The sequence below is a fragment of the Laccaria bicolor genome, genomic scaffold (assembly GCF_000143565.1).
Source record: "Laccaria bicolor S238N-H82 LACBIscaffold_57 genomic scaffold, whole genome shotgun sequence".
NCBI classification, from domain to species: Eukaryota; Fungi; Basidiomycota; class Agaricomycetes; order Agaricales; family Hydnangiaceae; genus Laccaria; species Laccaria bicolor.
The window spans coordinates 21,538-37,833 of NW_001889928.1; the positions used below are offsets into that span (position 1 = coordinate 21,538).

The 16,296-nt window shown below is 49.1% G+C and overlaps 9 protein-coding genes across 9 annotated transcripts; 3 read left to right on the forward strand and 6 right to left on the reverse strand.

Moving 5' to 3' along the window:
* Nucleotides 1–587: 587 nt before the first annotated feature.
* LACBIDRAFT_295708 (uncharacterized protein) lies at nt 588–1,742 on the forward strand (the record flags this gene model as incomplete). Its single annotated transcript, XM_001888589.1, has 3 exons — nt 588–972; nt 1,026–1,384; nt 1,446–1,742. 3 exons carry the CDS (start codon nt 588–590, stop codon nt 1,662–1,664), a joined length of 963 nt encoding a protein of 320 aa, XP_001888624.1. The 3' UTR covers nt 1,665–1,742.
* Nucleotides 1,743–2,405: 663 nt separating this feature from the next.
* Nucleotides 2,406–3,701, reverse strand: LACBIDRAFT_333902 (uncharacterized protein; the record flags this gene model as incomplete). The annotated part of the gene is made up of 6 exons (XM_001888644.1): nt 2,406–2,411; nt 2,646–2,789; nt 3,164–3,283; nt 3,332–3,392; nt 3,440–3,458; nt 3,674–3,701. The coding sequence occupies 6 exons, from the start codon at nt 3,699–3,701 to the stop codon at nt 2,406–2,408; spliced, it is 378 nt and encodes a 125-aa protein (XP_001888679.1).
* Nucleotides 3,702–4,733: 1,032 nt separating this feature from the next.
* LACBIDRAFT_313063 (uncharacterized protein) lies at nt 4,734–6,845 on the reverse strand (the record flags this gene model as incomplete). The annotated part of the gene is made up of 9 exons (XM_001888645.1): nt 4,734–4,908; nt 4,993–5,062; nt 5,116–5,377; nt 5,475–5,545; nt 5,605–5,909; nt 5,958–6,065; nt 6,119–6,192; nt 6,268–6,566; nt 6,617–6,845. The coding sequence occupies 9 exons, from the start codon at nt 6,843–6,845 to the stop codon at nt 4,734–4,736; spliced, it is 1,593 nt and encodes a 530-aa protein (XP_001888680.1).
* A 179-nt stretch (nt 6,846–7,024) lies between these two features.
* Nucleotides 7,025–8,271, reverse strand: LACBIDRAFT_333904 (uncharacterized protein; the record flags this gene model as incomplete). Its single annotated transcript, XM_001888646.1, has 5 exons — nt 7,025–7,470; nt 7,695–7,811; nt 7,867–7,942; nt 8,001–8,098; nt 8,154–8,271. 5 exons carry the CDS (start codon nt 8,269–8,271, stop codon nt 7,025–7,027), a joined length of 855 nt encoding a protein of 284 aa, XP_001888681.1.
* A 1,844-nt stretch (nt 8,272–10,115) lies between these two features.
* LACBIDRAFT_313069 (uncharacterized protein) lies at nt 10,116–11,326 on the forward strand (the record flags this gene model as incomplete). Its single annotated transcript, XM_001888590.1, has 2 exons — nt 10,116–11,121; nt 11,193–11,326. Exons 1-2 carry the CDS (start codon nt 10,941–10,943, stop codon nt 11,324–11,326), a joined length of 315 nt encoding a protein of 104 aa, XP_001888625.1. The 5' UTR covers nt 10,116–10,940.
* A 214-nt stretch (nt 11,327–11,540) lies between these two features.
* On the reverse strand, nt 11,541–13,184 carry LACBIDRAFT_313070 (uncharacterized protein; the record flags this gene model as incomplete). The annotated part of the gene is made up of 3 exons (XM_001888647.1): nt 11,541–11,569; nt 11,623–12,381; nt 12,437–13,184. The coding sequence occupies 3 exons, from the start codon at nt 13,182–13,184 to the stop codon at nt 11,541–11,543; spliced, it is 1,536 nt and encodes a 511-aa protein (XP_001888682.1).
* Nucleotides 13,185–13,308: 124 nt separating this feature from the next.
* On the forward strand, nt 13,309–13,629 carry LACBIDRAFT_313071 (uncharacterized protein; the record flags this gene model as incomplete). Its single annotated transcript, XM_001888591.1, has 1 exon — nt 13,309–13,629. The coding sequence occupies exon 1, from the start codon at nt 13,363–13,365 to the stop codon at nt 13,627–13,629; it is 267 nt and encodes an 88-aa protein (XP_001888626.1). The 5' UTR covers nt 13,309–13,362.
* Nucleotides 13,630–13,954: 325 nt separating this feature from the next.
* Nucleotides 13,955–14,744, reverse strand: LACBIDRAFT_295711 (uncharacterized protein; the record flags this gene model as incomplete). Its single annotated transcript, XM_001888648.1, has 4 exons — nt 14,646–14,744; nt 14,415–14,577; nt 14,350–14,361; nt 13,955–14,243 (listed from the first exon to the last, which is right to left on the reverse strand). Exons 3-4 carry the CDS (start codon nt 14,355–14,357, stop codon nt 13,955–13,957), a joined length of 297 nt encoding a protein of 98 aa, XP_001888683.1. The 5' UTR covers nt 14,358–14,361; nt 14,415–14,577; nt 14,646–14,744.
* Nucleotides 14,745–15,573: 829 nt separating this feature from the next.
* Nucleotides 15,574–15,942, reverse strand: LACBIDRAFT_313075 (uncharacterized protein; the record flags this gene model as incomplete). The annotated part of the gene is made up of 2 exons (XM_001888649.1): nt 15,574–15,695; nt 15,753–15,942. 2 exons carry the CDS (start codon nt 15,940–15,942, stop codon nt 15,574–15,576), a joined length of 312 nt encoding a protein of 103 aa, XP_001888684.1.
* Between the last annotated feature and the right edge of the window lie 354 nt (nt 15,943–16,296).

The following is a 16,296-nucleotide window of genomic DNA, read 5'->3' on the forward strand; positions in this document are numbered from 1 at the left end:
AGATGAAAGACCATTAGGGAGGGATTAAACCCCTCTTGAATGAATGGGTGGATCAAGGGGCTCAGACGCTCAGGCGACGTGTGATGAGAGAGACAGAAGTGGAATGAGACGAAAAGGGACTGCGCGCAATTGAGGGACGCCACAAAAAGGTGATGACAAATTGCGATAAGCGCGCTCTAATCCCGACCGCGCTTATATGCCAGGGCATCGTTCTTTCCGTATTCTCACCAGCCATTGATGGATGAACCACCTTCACCACTGCTAAAGTCAAGGATTCCCAGAAAGACCATCCTCGCTGATCCTAACCCGTGAGAATCTTATGTATATCTATTGAAGTTTGAACACCATCGTCCCCTTTGCAGAACCCAATGTTACTGGGACTCTTGCATTCGCGACGCTCATTGTCCTCTTCGAAAGGGAATCATTTGTTATTTCCGAGACGACACGATATTCGAGCACAACATACATTGCTCTGGAAAACATGAGGTTGATTCACATGTTGCTCACTGAGAAACTCGCATACAACTAACTATGCTTTCAAGCCACGAATCATTGTCCGGAAACATCCGTCCCCGCGTTTAAGAAACATGTCCTTCGTCCCCATTAAAGGCAATCGGATCCTACTACTCGCAAAGTACTGGGACTGGCCCGACTTCGACTCGAAGGGTATCAAGTCAAGCTCTCTACACCTATCAATCCACGAAATCCGCTCCGATCTTCGTGTTGGTTCTGCTCTGTGGTCTTTCAACGGTAGCGTTGATGGTCGCTTCGATATTCGTCATTTGGAGCTGATAAAATCCACCGAAAATGAATTGGGAATCACTTTTTGGGCGCCATTTGACAACCATTGGAAGCTGTTCGACGTGTCTACTACTGAAACCAACACCTCGAATGATTTTCCTCTAATTGAGTCGGGGAGAATTGATTTTGATCTAAAGTTGAAGTCGAAGCCGGAGGACGATGAGAACCTCGGTTTGTCCAAATTTTCATGCAGTCGTGTTGAACCTGCTCTGATGTTCTTCAAGTCATACTATCCCCTGACATGCACATTCTCCTCAACGTGGATTTGGAGAACGGTCGACACAACGAAACGATTGACATTCACTATTTGGATTCTGGTGGTACAAGCTTTTCCTTCATTACCTGCCTGTCTATTCCCGTCGCAGAAACAGAATTTTCACCAGAATTTGCATTTTCTGCTGATGGGTCCACGTTTGCTGTGTCTATGGAGCACGGCGGCGTATTTGTTTGGGATATCCGAAGCAAAGTTCCTTTACAGACATACATGGAATTCCCAGGCCCGCCCGAGTACTCTTCCCAGCCTCGTCGATTCCCTCACTTTAGGAGTGGAAATTTAGGAAAAGAAATTTTGGTATTTGCAGAGGTACGTCTTATGTTCACATTCTGATATCCCTACCTCTCAAATAGGTGGTCTACAACCTTAGTATGATCGTGATTCCCCTTCTGCAATTATTCATGTGATCGATGCGACGTCGTTTGAGATGGAAGAAAGGCTTATCTTAAAGAATGAGCACGGTGATTGGTCTAGCCTTTTCTTTGATCCATGCGGGGGAACTCTGTATGCAGAACTTCACGGCACAATCTACGAGTGGGACCTGCAGAAAAAGGAGCCTGGTCCCGAATGGTGGATTGGGGAGGAGTAGGATGTCCGGCTCGACAAAAGTACTGTTCATTATGCTGTTTGTAGTTCATGAGAATAAGTAACGAGTGTTTAAGAAAAAGCAGCTTGAAGGAGATGTCACTCGAGGTGGATTGTGTGCTTAAGAGACCAAAATTAGATTAAGCTCAGCTCAGTGTGTATCAGCAATGAAACAATGGACACCCAAGATCAAGTAAGCAAAGTCTGTTATTATTGTGTTCAACATTTGCTCTAGAAGAAGGGGAGGAATCCCGCTGCATTGAATGCATAAAAACCCGTCGCAGCGGATGATATCGCAGGCGCAGGTACGATGCGAGGACGACAAGACAGATCGAGGCCGCCGAAGTTTACGAGGGATGGGCGCACACCTCAAGCGGTCACAAGTGAGTGTACCGACAGGGCCTAGTTCTTGTACCCTTGTAGAAATTTGTCGGGGAAGTTGTCGAGCCCAGAAAACATTGGCATCTTTACGACATTGCGAAGTTTTGGAAGTTAGCCAGAGTTCAATCAACTTGGGGGTAATTCTCAGTATTACGCGCACCAAGCAAGCGCCGGTGCTTGTCAGATTTACGGCCAGATATATTATCGCTGACCTAGTCCAAGAAGAGGACCCCTGAAAGTACCCTCAGATGCCTGATCCCAAAATGCCCCAAACTGCCCAATTTTTATCCGGACGGTTTTGCCAAATTTCTATCCGGATATTGGATCTGGCCTTCAATAAGGTCAATTTCTATCCGGACGCGGATCAGGCCTATAAAAATCGCTATTTTTCAAAAATTGGCATGAAAAGAGTGAATTTTGGCTTGCTGGCCCCTCCTGGCCCCTCCTAGGCATTCTCTGGAGGCCCGTACATCGGGAAAAAGTAAAATATACATAAGTGAACATAGTATATGCATTATACATGCAGAAATTTGAAGATAAACAAGCTATTCTTCATCTTCCACAGTTGCCTTTGCTTGAAAGCTTTCAAGGTCTGTAAACTTACCGTCTTGCTGTTGTCCTTGATTTCTTTGAACAGCTTCCAATCATCTGTAGATATTTTGAGGCCATTTTGCGTGATTTTCGGAGTATGAGGGTGCACAAGAAGGCAGACGGCAGGAGATGATCGAGGCAACGAGTTCACGCAGAACTGAGAGCCAATTTGATGCGAGAAAATATATATATCATGGAAGGATCGTCCGAAAGAACGGAGAACAGGGGGAAAGAATGGGAAAGAAAAATATTAAAGTATATACCAATAAATAAGTTGGCGGCAGCAGTGAGCGCGCACTGCCTTTTTCGAGCTTAAATTTCTATAGCGTATATTTCTATCCGGACATCGGCTCAGGGTTGCTTAGCCTCACCAATTCCTATCCGGAAAACTGCCTCTGGCATTTCGCCAAAATAGCGAAATTTCTATCCGGACAGACCTAAGGCATTTCCAAAAATTTCGCCAATTTCTATCCGGATCTGGATCAGGCATCTGAGGGTACTTTCAGGGGTCCTCCAAGAAGCCCTACGCACTAACAAACACGCGATATGCCCCCCAGGCACTGATTCCTCAGCCACCATCACAAGCACGTCCCACCCACTTTCCCGGTGCTTTGAGATTGTCTCTGGAGCTCCAAAATTTGATCCTGGTATCTGTATATCAGTGGAGCTGACATAGGTTGTAAATCCCTCCTTACATACCTTCACCTTGGAATAACTATCCATAAGTACGGGGTTTTGCAGAGGAAAGTTCGCAAAGGTCCTGCACAAATCCCGTTAATATTCAACGAAAACTGTCCGAAAGCTTACCGTATGCAGCTTCTCCGATCTGCCAAACACAATGACAGCTAGCACACTACGAACATCGCAGCTTCACTTATCCAAGACCAGAGGTTTATTCCGACTCATCTTCCGCACCAGATTCTGAGGGATGTTCCCCGTGGCCAGTCGTCGCCCCTCCAGAAGAAAAAAGGGAGTCAATTCTTGCCTATCAACCAATATTGTCGTCAACTGTAAAGGTACAGACAAATAACGAAGACACACTTCGTCCTGATTCGAAAGCTGTGAGCATCTCAGCTAGTCATCCACGTGGTGACGTTAGGATGGATTCCAGGAGGCGAGCGTGAATCGTCGGAGGGATCCCCACATCGAAATTTTGTTTGAAGGCGGGTGGCGATGTTGCTGGCGAGGCACGTTCTGGTTATATTCCAAGGACGTTGTTGGCACTCCCATCCACGTATTGTGGGAAGCAAGATCCATGATTCTGGACATCACGGTGCAGGTGGAATGGGAAGGGGACGCATCTCTGTGGTGACGTTAGAATGATCAGGAAACGAATCGCCAGAGGGATCCCCACATTGGGATTCTGATTCGGGAGTGAGTGTCGGTGATCTCGAAATGGGGGCAGGAATGGAGTTGAAGAAGAGGTGCAAGTGGGGAAGGCGACGTTGCTGGCCAGGTACGTTCTGTTCATCTTCCAAGGACGTTGGGCTGTCCCATCCACATATTTTGGTAAACAACATTAAGCGCGATAACGTGGACATCACAACAGTGAAATCGGAATGGGAAGGAGGCCGCAAGCGGGGGGCAAACACATCGTACTTGGGTTCGTGTTGTTTGTAGGTATCACATTCGTGAGGGAATGGGGCCTGGGATATGCGCAATGAGGAACGGGCGAATTGACACACACCGTCAGCTTTTGGGTGTTGTGGTAGATTTGCTTCCGGGAATGAATGGTCCATCTCGTAGCAAATCAGCCTCGTAGTCTACAAGCATGGCCTATAGACCTCTGCAACTTGGGAGTAAAGATTTCTGATGGCTAAAGTCAGGTTGAAGCCCGAAGAAAGCAGTAAGGGAGGAGCTTACCAGCGCCACTTTGAGAGAAGCCTAAACATCTCATTTGCACTGCGCGCCGTACCAAGTCTATCGCAAAGCCTTGCAATAACCTGGTTCTAGGCACATGCACTCGCTGTACACAATTTCCAGCTGTTCCAAATCTCGGTGTCTGCGTATAATACCCACATCAGCTTTTACTCAAACACACAACAAAAGAAGTGAAAGAAAAGGACTGACCAACACTAACATCCAGGAGATAACGTATTGCTCAACGACCTGATAACTCTCCTTTAACCTCCTCCATATCCATATCCCCTCCAACCCCTCCTTCTCCTCCAAGTCCAGCCGTCGTTTGTGTGAGGAGACGTTTGAAGGTGGGGTAAGGTGTGCATGCAAGCCGGTGAGATGTTAAGATCGGCAGAAGGACGTCGTCCAATGAGATTCTTTGACGAGTGGGAGAGCGTGACGGATTGGGTAAGAGGGCAGTTCAAGTTTTCGTTCTAGATCAGGTTTGGTTATTCGTGCACCTTGTCGAGGTCGTAGAGGAGAAGAGATTGTTTAGCGGAAAGTATTTCATTAGTCGGTTGCACTTGCGGACTGCCGATATCCATCAGCCTCATTTATTCCAAAGAAAAAGCAGACAGACCCACCGATATTTGTAAAATCCTTCAACCTGGTATCTGCGATAAAACCAACAGTGGCTTGGGATGTCTTCGCATTCTTCGATGCATCCATGGCATTCCTCACTTCCTCGCTCCTCGACTGCGCCTCCATGCCTTCCAACGCCCATTCGAGGCTCATCCAAAAGTTGACTCCTTGTGATGCCGTGCCGGATGAAATGTCCCTGATGAGCTTTATCACCACTTGGATGGCTTTGAGTTGACGTGCTAGTGGAGAGTGTTGAGGAACGTGCTGTCAGTGAGTAGCGTTGACGTTGGGGGCGCTAGCCTTGCGATTGGAAGGGTTAGTGGGATGCCGTCGCCGCATTGCCGCAGAAAATAATACTCACCAACTCAAAAATCTGTTGAATATAAAACAGGATGAACAGTGTCGTCAAGTCGCCAGCCGTCATATAGGAGCCTAGAGCTGTTATGAGGCATGGTAAGTAACCATAGACAAAGGACAGCGACATGACTTACTCTCAAAAGCAATCCACTTCGATCTATTATCCAACAAAGCCTTTTCCGTAGCCTCCCTCACAAGGCCCCAACTGCCGACCACTAAGATTGCCTTGGAACGCTCCGTCTCCTCCTGAATGCGCGTCATGATATGCTTGAAGAAACCTTGTGGGTCCCCACTGAGTTCTGTGGCGCAGTCCGCTGAATCGGCTTGGTAGTACGACCGAGTGAACTGAATGTAGTATTCCTCAAAAGACGAGTATTGACTGTGAATGATGAGATGCTTGATGACTTCTTCGACATTTTTTCGCTTGCTGTGTGGGATTCTACGAAAGGTAAGTGGAACGCGTGAAAGCATGAAAGAGGCGGCGGACCTTAAGTTGCGTTCCGCCACGACCCACTTCGATATGCCTGAACGCAGCCGCTCCGCGATTCGGGGATTCTCAAAGATTCTCTGCGTGAACAAGCTGAATACCAGTTCGCTGTCGTGGAGAGTTATACGCAATGACACTTGTGAGCAGCAGTCTAGGCTTACTGAATAGGGATAGCCCTATGTTCGTTGACGACATAAACCTGGTCAAGGTACGTCAAAAGTGATTCAATGAGTGCCTAAACCAATTCCTTCATCAGTATTTCCCGGTACTATATAAGAACAACTCACGATTTGCGATTCAAACCACTCACGATTTGCGATTCAAACCACTCACAATGCTTCGCGAAATCCGCTAGCCAGTCGATCTCCTCCTTTGGTTCCTCAATCATAATCCCGGCCAAGGCAGTTAGACTTTGCTCGACTTCGAGCTTCAACGCGCCATAGAGATCTTCGCCGCGCTTGTAGTCAACAACTAGCGCTCGGCAAGTCGAAAATATGCGCTCGTAAGTGGCAGGGAGCATATCGAAGCCCGCTCGTGTCAACGATATTTTGATACATCGTCGTACTAAACCAAACTGCTCCGTTGAGTCTGATTTTTTGTCCCAGGTGCCTGAAAGTTCCTGTTAGAGTCGAGTTACTACATCTTAGTTCAATACGCACCGTCGCTATCGAGAATACGTATCCTGATAGACGCGCCTGGCTTATGAATCGTTGCGGGTCGTGATCTGGAAGCAGAGGCGGAATCAGAGTCGGTGGCCAAACGAGCAACTTTGCGACGGGGAGATGCGGACCCGACGATATTAACCGCATCTACCACGGTGGGTTGCAATGCTGTGAGTCCCTTGGATGTGTTGGGGAGAGTCAAAAGCGCGAACACACTTGTCGCCATGGTCAGAGTTGCCTTTAGAATGTCTTTCCCACGGGTACGCGATATTCATTTATCTCAAGTCCAATGTTGATGAGAGTACGTAGTAGATGGGCAAATATACTACAAAAGACATTTCAACAGTTTGTTATTCGGCAAAGTAGGATCCAGGACCAGAGGTTTATTCCGACTCATTCTCCGTATCAGATTCTGAAAGAGATTCCCGCCGCTGGTCGAAGAAAAAAGCGAGTCAAGCCTTGCCTATCAACCAAGATCGTCGACAACCCAAATGTACAGACGAAGACGCGCATCGTCCTGGTCCGATAGCCGTGAGCAAGCGTCTTGGTCGTCTTTCTCTCTTCTCTTCTCTTCTCCCTCTCAGCCTGTCGTTTCTTTTCAGGCGTGCTAACACGAAGACCTTCTGTCCCTATTAGGCTGTGAAGGTGCGAGACGACTCTGCTTGGGCACCAACTAGCCGTCTCCGTGATGACGTTAGGCCGAATTCCAAGACGCGAGACGAATCGCCGGAGGGATACCCACATCGGGATTCTTGTTCGAAGGCGACTGTTGCCGATCTCGAAGTGGAGGCAGGAATGGACATCAGGAAGAGATTCAAGAAGGGAAGGCGATGTTGCTGGCGAGGCATGTTCTGTCCATATTTCAAGGACGTTGGGCACTCTCACCCACATACTTCGGAAAGCAAGATTGAGCGCGATAATGTGGACATCACAGTGGTGCCGGAATTGACCTTGGAATGAGGAGGAGACGGCAAGCGAGGAGGATCAACATATCGTGCTTGGGTTTGTGTTGTTTAATTTGGTAGGTATCCAACCTGTGAGGGGGACGGGCCCTGGGATATACACAACGACGAACGGGCGAAGGGTGTGGTAGATACGCTTGCGGGAATGGATGGTCCATCTTGTAGCAAATTAGCCTCGTCGTCTACGAGCATAGCCTGCAGGACTTCTGCAACCTGGGAGTGAAGATTTTCTGGTAGACAGTCGTCAACTTGGAGTCTGAAGTAGGCAGCAAGGGAGGAGCTTACTAGCGCGACCGACGGCCAATATGTACTGCTCATTCGCGAGCGTCATGTCCTCCTCTAATTGCTGGAATCTCTTTGCCTGGTTGGTGTATGAATGTAAGCGTAAGATTGAACTGAGAGGACCGGCGTGTACCCACTTGTTCTTCCTCGGGTTCTGGCTCTGGTAAAGAGTTGATAAGATATTCTATCTGCTTGGCTTTCACCATCAAGTCCGCTACCAGCTCTTTCTTGTTCGCTGACCGACACGCGTCATTCGTTTGCCGAAAAAGGAGACGAGGCGGGTCACTCACCTTCAAACACATCTGGGGGGTCATACTTGTCGGGGTTCCGCTGTTTAGTTATAGGAATCTCTGCGCTGACTTGAAGAAAGTTGGATCGCGACGTTAGATAGCTAATGCTGTTGGCCATGATTAGGAGAAGCTGAAGACAACCATTGTTCGGTCAGTGCTTGAAATTTTCGTGTTGAAAGGAAACAATACCTGTTGTATTTCATCTTGAAGCTGAGTTATCTTGTCCATATGCGATAGTTCCTGCAGCATTGCGCTGCTGGGTAGGACCTTGCTCACGATATGGGAATGTGTGAAGATGATCACGTCGGACTTTGTAGTCACTTTCACCACCACCACCACCACCTGGTCCTTGTATAAAAATCACACTCCTATCATGGGTAATGACGGTGGAAGCATCCCAGATCGCCGCGACCTCGTTAGAAACAAGCCGAAGGTGAGATAGAACCCCTACAAGATCTGTAGGATAGGGAGCTGACAGAGCATTAGGCGGAACAAGCTGACAAGGCCAACCAGACCCGCGCACGGTGGTTCTTCTGCGCAGTATCAAAGGTGAGTGGAAATCTTAGTTCTACCGACGACAAGCTCATATTTCTTCAATCACAGAGTAAACTGCAGGAACCTATCGTCTCATGTGCGCTAGGCAAGCTGTACAATAAAGACTCGATAATAGAGTACTTGCTCGACAAAGCGGCTTATGGAGACGGGGAGAGAATATGTGGTCACATCCGGTCGCTTAAGGTGAGCTCCGAACGCTGCTACTTATTTACAAGCAGGCTAAACCAGTCATGCAATAGGACGTGAAAACTCTGACACTTAGCTCTAATCCTGCGCCTCACTCGTCCGAGCCAACATCAAGCGACACCGAACGACCACAATTCGTCTGCCCACTTACATTGAAGGAGATGAACGGCGTCCAGCCCTTCGTCTACCTCTCCACCTGCGGCTGCGTCTTCTCCCAGGCAGGGCTGAAGACCGTCTCTTCCTCGTCTACTCCAAAAGACCGGGAGAGCGACAAAGGCAAAGCAAAAGCATCTACAACGGACCCTTTGGACGGTGAACTTAAGCTCTGCCCTCAATGCGGGAAGAAGTACTCCTGAACCGAGGACGTCGTCTTGCTCAACCCTTCTCAAGACGAGGAAGACACCATGCGTGAAGCAATGGAGCGTAGGCACCTTCTTGAACCTGTCAAGAAGCACAAGTCGTCAAAGAAGCGGAAGAACGACTCGCCCATGGACGACGCAGGGCATCCAGCGAAGAAACAGGCGGCGATGGGGCCGAGTGCCAAAATATCCGCGGCGAGTAAGGCGGTGGTCAGTGGGCTGGCGATGGAGGAGGCGAAGCGCAAGTCGGAGATGAGCGATGCTGTGAAGAGTTTGTATGGGAATGGGACGAAGAGGAAGGAGACTTTCATGACTATGGGAACTTTCACTAGGGTACGTCTTCCCTCCATCTCTGATTTGATTTTTAACCTGACACTTCGTTGATAGTATGCTTAACATTATGTTTCTACACCACTTGTCAATGGGTAATATGCACTGTATGTATTTTTTTGATATTTGGTTGCCAGAGAAGTGAGGCCGCGGTCACTAAATAAGGTGAGTGCGTGCTTGCGCCTTGAAATATTGATATCTTCTCCCACTGATTCTTTAGTTCAGTGATAGATCAACTATTAACTACGAACAGTAATCTCATCAAACTATCCGCCATTAACAGTGTCAACCTAACTATCGCTTGCGATCATACAACATCGTACCCGGTCATCCACACAGGACCACACCACGTTCCGAATATATGACCCTCAGAGCTCCCTCGATTACACCGACGCATTGTTGCTGTCTTTAAGAAACTCGGCCGCAGATCGCTGGAACCCTCTCCTGAAACGAATGATCTCAAATAAAAGCCCCTGAACGGCCATGTTCCAACAGTTGATGTGAGGCAGCCATTTCTCGAATACGGGAGATGTTGGGTCGCTAGCTTTGCGATTGGGCCTTTCGAAAGCGTTACCAACTCAGCAGCTTGTTGAATGACGGATGAACAACCAAATTCGTCTCCGCAGTTCCTCCATTCTGCTGTAAATGCAAGGAACTCAACTCAAGCTCTGCAAACCGTTCTTGGTCATCGGTGCCCCCAACTTGGCTTCTACACCTCCATCTCCTGCGTCTTTCCCTGCCCCTGCCCTCCTCCCTACAAACGTCGTTTTTCTGTGGACATCTATGAGAATGTATGAATGGAACAACTCAGCATTGCGTGGAGCACAGAGCTCTTCAAGCTTGGACAATCCGCATAGACAAGTTGCGAGGCGCGCGTAGTATCAAGCTACTGCCGCTTATGAAGCCTGGTGATGTCATATACGAACCACGGACCGGGTGGTCGATGGGCAAAACGGAGCTTCGTTCCAGCTTCGTTGGCCGCTGGAAATCGACCCTTCCTGGGGGGAAAATGCGGAAGAAGGCCAGAGAGATGGGAGAGCACTAGGAGGGGGCGTAAACCTCTTGAACGGGCGGATGAACGAGCTCGGGCGACGTGGCATGAACTCTACCTCCCCCCTCCTTATCCTCCACCACAATGATTTCACGGCGCAATGACTGAAGAAACTCCGCCTTGATATCTCGACTGCATCACAGAAGGTTAAGCCTTCGCTAGCTGCCCCAGGTCCACCCGCCATACCTACCAACCCCGTCCAGCCAACGCTGACCGTCGTGCGGACAAACATATTTGGTGCAGCCCTTAGGGACCTGCCCGACATTAACCTCCAAGCGTAGTTTCGCCTCCCTTGACCCTCCTCAAATGGCCGCCATTCTCCGGGCCATGGACCGCAGTGTTTCTCCTCGGCCACCGAAAACGGAGGATGGAATAAAGCAGGAGCTTGCGGCGAAAAACGCTGATCCAGCGCAGCCGGGGAGGAGGATGAAGCGTGTGAGGCAGGTTCGAGTGCCCGAGCTCAAGTTGATGGGGGCGCTCATTGAAGGTCGGGTGTTCCTCCCCGATAACGTCAAGGTTGTGTCAAATCTGCTGACGTTGGATACTTTGAGGGCGCAGTTGTGGGACTGTTAAGCGCACCTGCTTCGCAGCTCGTAGCTGTCGTAAGCGAAGCAAGTGTAGGAAAGCCGGCGAGAACGTTGGAAGGATTGAAGAAGAGCTTGGAAGGCTCCGAGAAAGACCCTTCTGCCTAATAATACACTTATAGACCACATTTTTGACAATCTAAACTCTTCAACATCAGCTGATACCCTATTCTAAAGCGAACGACTGAGAAATCTGCCTGCAATGCCTTGATAAGCTCTCCCTTAGACTCCAGAAGCTTGTCGAATGCCCTCAACTCCATCTTTTGCACATGCGATTACAGTCTTGAGTCGTTTGCTGAAAAAGCTCCAGGCCTGTGCCTGGTTATACTTGATCATCTAGTTGAGCAAGGCCTATTTGCCTATAGTCAGGATACGAGAACGTGTCGATTTCTATTCACACATACCAGCTATCAAATCTGCTAGGCTTTCATTTGCATCCTCGCGTGAGTCACCAGAGGCAGCAGTGCTATCCGACTGCGATGGGGATGGCCCTGCTCTGACTGCGCGCAGCTCATCAACATACGCAATTAGTTCCTTGCCCAACGCCGCAATCATTTTCTGTTTAACCTGAGCATCAAGAGACAGGGTGCCAGGTTGTAGTGGCTTGAATCGCTGCAGTGGCAGCAAGTGAGGGCAAGTCCACCGGAGATAGATCTTGTTGTGGGAGCCCTTGGTGAAGAATTGGGGAAGATGGAAGGATTCTGCGACAAGATTGTAACTGCTGAAAAAGGTGGCACATCCGTGGCACGATAGTTTCGATCCGCCGAAATAGCAGTATGGATGAATGTTGGGGTGCTGGATATGGTATGCGAGGAGGGTGCATTCGGCGTGAACGGCTGCTTGTTTCATGGATAGCTTCCCTTTCTCGATCTTTACTCCCTCACTTTCCGCTTTCTCTTGCAGCCGTTTCAGGATGTCGTCGTAGATCGGTAGGTGCTTCTGTTCTCTCGCAGGGAAAATGACAGGGAGGACGGCCTGCTCGGACACTCGGATGGATATGTCGTAGCAAGCTGCTGGCACAGCAACCACATCGAACTGTCCGTCGAGGAAAGGCGAGAGTCGGCGAGACCAGGCGATGCGCATGATGGTGCGAATGTGGTGGTGAAGGGTAAAAAGCTTCTTTAACAAGCGTCGCAGAGACAGTTTCCTGTTCCGGCCAGCATCTAGAAGTAAGACGAGCTACAGCATCATAAATTCAAAATGTGCGGCCAGGCTCACCAATATAATTATCCCAACGGGTCAAAATCTCTTCAATTCCTGCAGCGTTCAAGTGATCCTGCCAGCTCCCACTCAACTTGTCAATCATCCAAATCAAGCGACTGAGGTCAGGCGGCGGTCTCTTGCTACGAAGCAGACTCTGAATGTGTTTCAATGCGAGGTGCGTAGCTTGTAAAAGCGTGGCATCCTGGATGTTAAGATTCGAACTTTTTGTGAAAGCGTCGTATTTTGCTAGGATATCAGGTGCCCATTTGTTGAACCGTTGGCGAAGTTTGCCATATGAATATTCATATATGGTCTTCTGGATTTTAAGCTCGCCCTCGGTGCGCGCCTGGGTTTTGCTTGGATCGGGGGACGTTTCAATATCGGGTGGGATTGATTGCTTGGGTACTACAACGCTTGATTGCTTGGGTACTACAACGCTTTGGAGCTCCTTGAGCTGACCCCGTATTATACGGAGGTGGGAGGTAACGGTGGCTGGTACGGTCTCGTTGGAAGACACATAGAGGGTCGCAGCTTTCGGGTCCATGGTCATGGACAATGACACGAACATGACTTGTTTCTCTTCTTTCCAAACGCAAACGGCAGCAAGAGCATCCAAGAGGTCCATCAATCGGTCGGGGTCGTTGGGAAATGGGTGGCCAGAGAGACGGGACCCAACATCGTTATGGCGTTGCTCCGTTGATAGGTGCGAGACATCGCCCTGCCGACCAGACAGTAACGACAGATAAAGCTCTGGCGTGGTCATCGCGAAAAGAAGTGAAGAGAGTTATCAAACAGTGTGTTGCCGCAATGCTAAGTTTAGCCATGTTTGGTCCCTCTCTGACTCGGTTTGGGTTAGACCCTTTCTTCCTCAGAAATTTATATAAAGCGAACACCAAAGTGTTCGCTTTATCCTATCCAGACTTTGCAGCAACACACCACCTATGCGTATCGCTATCCACTTGATACCAACTCGAACCCAGAAAACATTGGCATCTGTGCAATATTGCGAAGGTTTGAAAGTTAGACAAAGTCTCATTAACTTCAAGTTCGGGCCCGGGGGGGGCTTGATTTTCAGGATTATGTGCACCAAGCAAGCGCCGGTGCTCGTCAGATGTATGGCCCTATATATTGTCGCTGACCTAGACCAAGACACCTACATGTGTGCAGGACCTTTGCAAGCTTCCCCTGCCGAACCCCGTATTTATTGATAGATATTCCAAGGTGAAGGTATGTCGGGATAATTTAGAACCTGCATCAGCTCCACTAATATACAAATACCAGGATCAAAGTTCGGAGCTCCAGAGATAATCCCAATTGCAAAGTGCCGGAAGGTGGTTAGGACCAAGGTGGGAGGTGCGTTTGATGGCCGCTAGGAGTCTGTGCTTACAGGCAGAATAAACCTCTAGTCTTGGATAAGTCAAGCTGTGATGTTCGTAGTGTGCTAGCTGTCATTGCGCTTGGCGGATCGGAGAAGCTGCATACGGTAAGCTTTCGTCCGCTGTTACACTCATTTTAGTTTGAGGTTGACGGGACTTATGCCAACTCATTTTCTGTGCCAGATTCTGAGGGAGGTTCCCCACTGCCAGTCGTCGCCCCTCCAGAAGCAAAAAGGGAGTCTATTTCGCAACCCAAACACGCTCCTTCTTCCACAAAAACCATAGCCGAACGGATGACCAGAGCAGGCATCGACACAGGTGCGTCACCCAACCAATCCAATCCAACGCACGTCCCGAAAAAGCCGACGAAACCACCGCCCTTCAATACAGACGAGCCTCGACATCGACGTCCAGGCCGCTTCGGAGAAGCGGTATAAGATCTGGGACTGGTGGTTTAGCAGTCAATGGTTGGAAATGGATGGGAAAGAGGGAGGGAGAGGGTACATTTTCATGCAAATGATCTATACAGAATCGAGTCTGGTACTCCTATACCGCACCATGAATCTATATCAATGTCGTTCAGCAGAAAGATTAAAATAGGAGGAGAGTGCACGTACCTTTGGCCTAAGGAAAAGCAAGCACATTACACTTCAGGAAGACTCTAAACATCTCTTCGCATCGCGCGCCGTGTGGCCAAATCTATCCCAAAGCCTTGCAATGATCTGGTTCTCAACCGGAGACACGCGCTCGTTGTACGCGTTACCCATATCTCGGTGTGCCCTGCGAACGATACCCACATCAGCCCTTACTCGAAGACACAGCACGAGAAAGGAAAGGAAAGAACTGACCAACACCAACATCCAGAAGATCAAGTTTCCGCTTAACGACCTCTCCTCCATATCCATCCCCCTCTCACCCCTCCTTCTCCTCTAAGGCCAACCGTCGTTTGTGCGAGGAGACGTTCGAGGTGGGGTAAGGTGTACGCTAGCCAGTGAGATGTTCAGATCCGCAGAAGGACGTTGTAATGAGATTCTTCGACGAGTGGGAGAGCCCAACGGATTGGGTAAGAGGACAGTTCAAGTTTTCCTTTTAGGTGGGCTGATGGTTATTCGTGCACCTTGTCGTAGTCGTGGAGTGTTTGGTGCAAAGTCGTTCATCAGTAGGTTACAGTTGTGGACTACCAGTATCCATCAGCTTCATATATCCCAAAGAAAAAGAAGAGAGACCCACCGTGATCAGTAGCACTCTTCGACCTGGTACCAGCGATGTCGCATGGAATTTCTTTGCATTCCTCAATGCGTCCATGACCATCCTAACCATCTCGCTCCTCTGCTGCGCCTCCATGCCTTCCATAGCCCATTCGAGGGTCAATCAAAACTTGACCTCTTGCGATGCCGTGCCCGATGAAACATTTCTCGTGAGCTTGGTCACCGCTTGGATGGCTTTTATCCATGCATTGACGTGCAGAGGGGCTGTCGGTAAGGAGCTTTGACGGGATGTAGGAGATGTTGGGTCGTTGGTCTTGCGGTTGAAAGTGTTAGTGGGATGCCATCGCCGCAGAAAAAAACAAACCCACCAACTCAAAAGTCCGTCGATTAACAGGATGAATGACTAAATTCGCCTTCGGAATCTCCACATTCTTCTGTCGACGCAACAACCTCAACTCGAGCTCTGCAAAGTTTTTCTTCGTCATCGGTTGGCTTCGCGACTTCCACCTCCCCCTCCTGCATCTTTCCCTACCCATGCCCAGTCTCCACAAACACGTCAAACCGTGGTTTAACACCACAGCTTTACCACGACGTGTAAAGACTCGTACGGCGTGTTGTCACCGCCAAAGAGGTTGAGAAGGTGAAGCTGCGTAGATGGCGGTACGACCGAGTCCAAGTGCGTTGTTCGTTCTATGAGCGTGAGGGTTGTGATGTGTGTTGGGTGTTATGTCAGTCATGAGGTGGTACGGTGTTCCTCCGTCATCTGCGTCGCTTCTATGTGAATATACGGATGGAACGACCCAACATCGCGCGGAGCACAGACCTCGATAAGCTCAGACAATCCGAAGCGGGCATATACGAACCCCTTGTTGGTTGCTGAGAATCGACCTTTCGTGGTGGAAAAACGCGGAAGAGGGGCAGAGAGATGAAAGACCATTAGGGAGGGTTCAGTGAGTTTGAAAATTCACATCCTGTTGCGGTTATGGATTAATTTGTGCGCGGAAGATGGTCATTTGAAACTTACCCTCGAACACAGGGCTTTCCCCGCGAAACGTCGCCGTTGGAATAGTGGCCGATTGAATGCTAATGATACTACCTAGGTTTACTTCCAACTTGAACTCTGTCTACCTCGGGGATTAACCTCTTCATAGCTTGTGAGATACAGGGATTTTTACACATTTTGTTTGTTTTTGACGAAGTTTTGTCGATCCGGGAGCTGGCTGGGAGCGTCTAAAGTTGTCTAGAGTGGCGGTGATCACGAAGGATTACAAAGTCCAACCGTCAAGTGCTC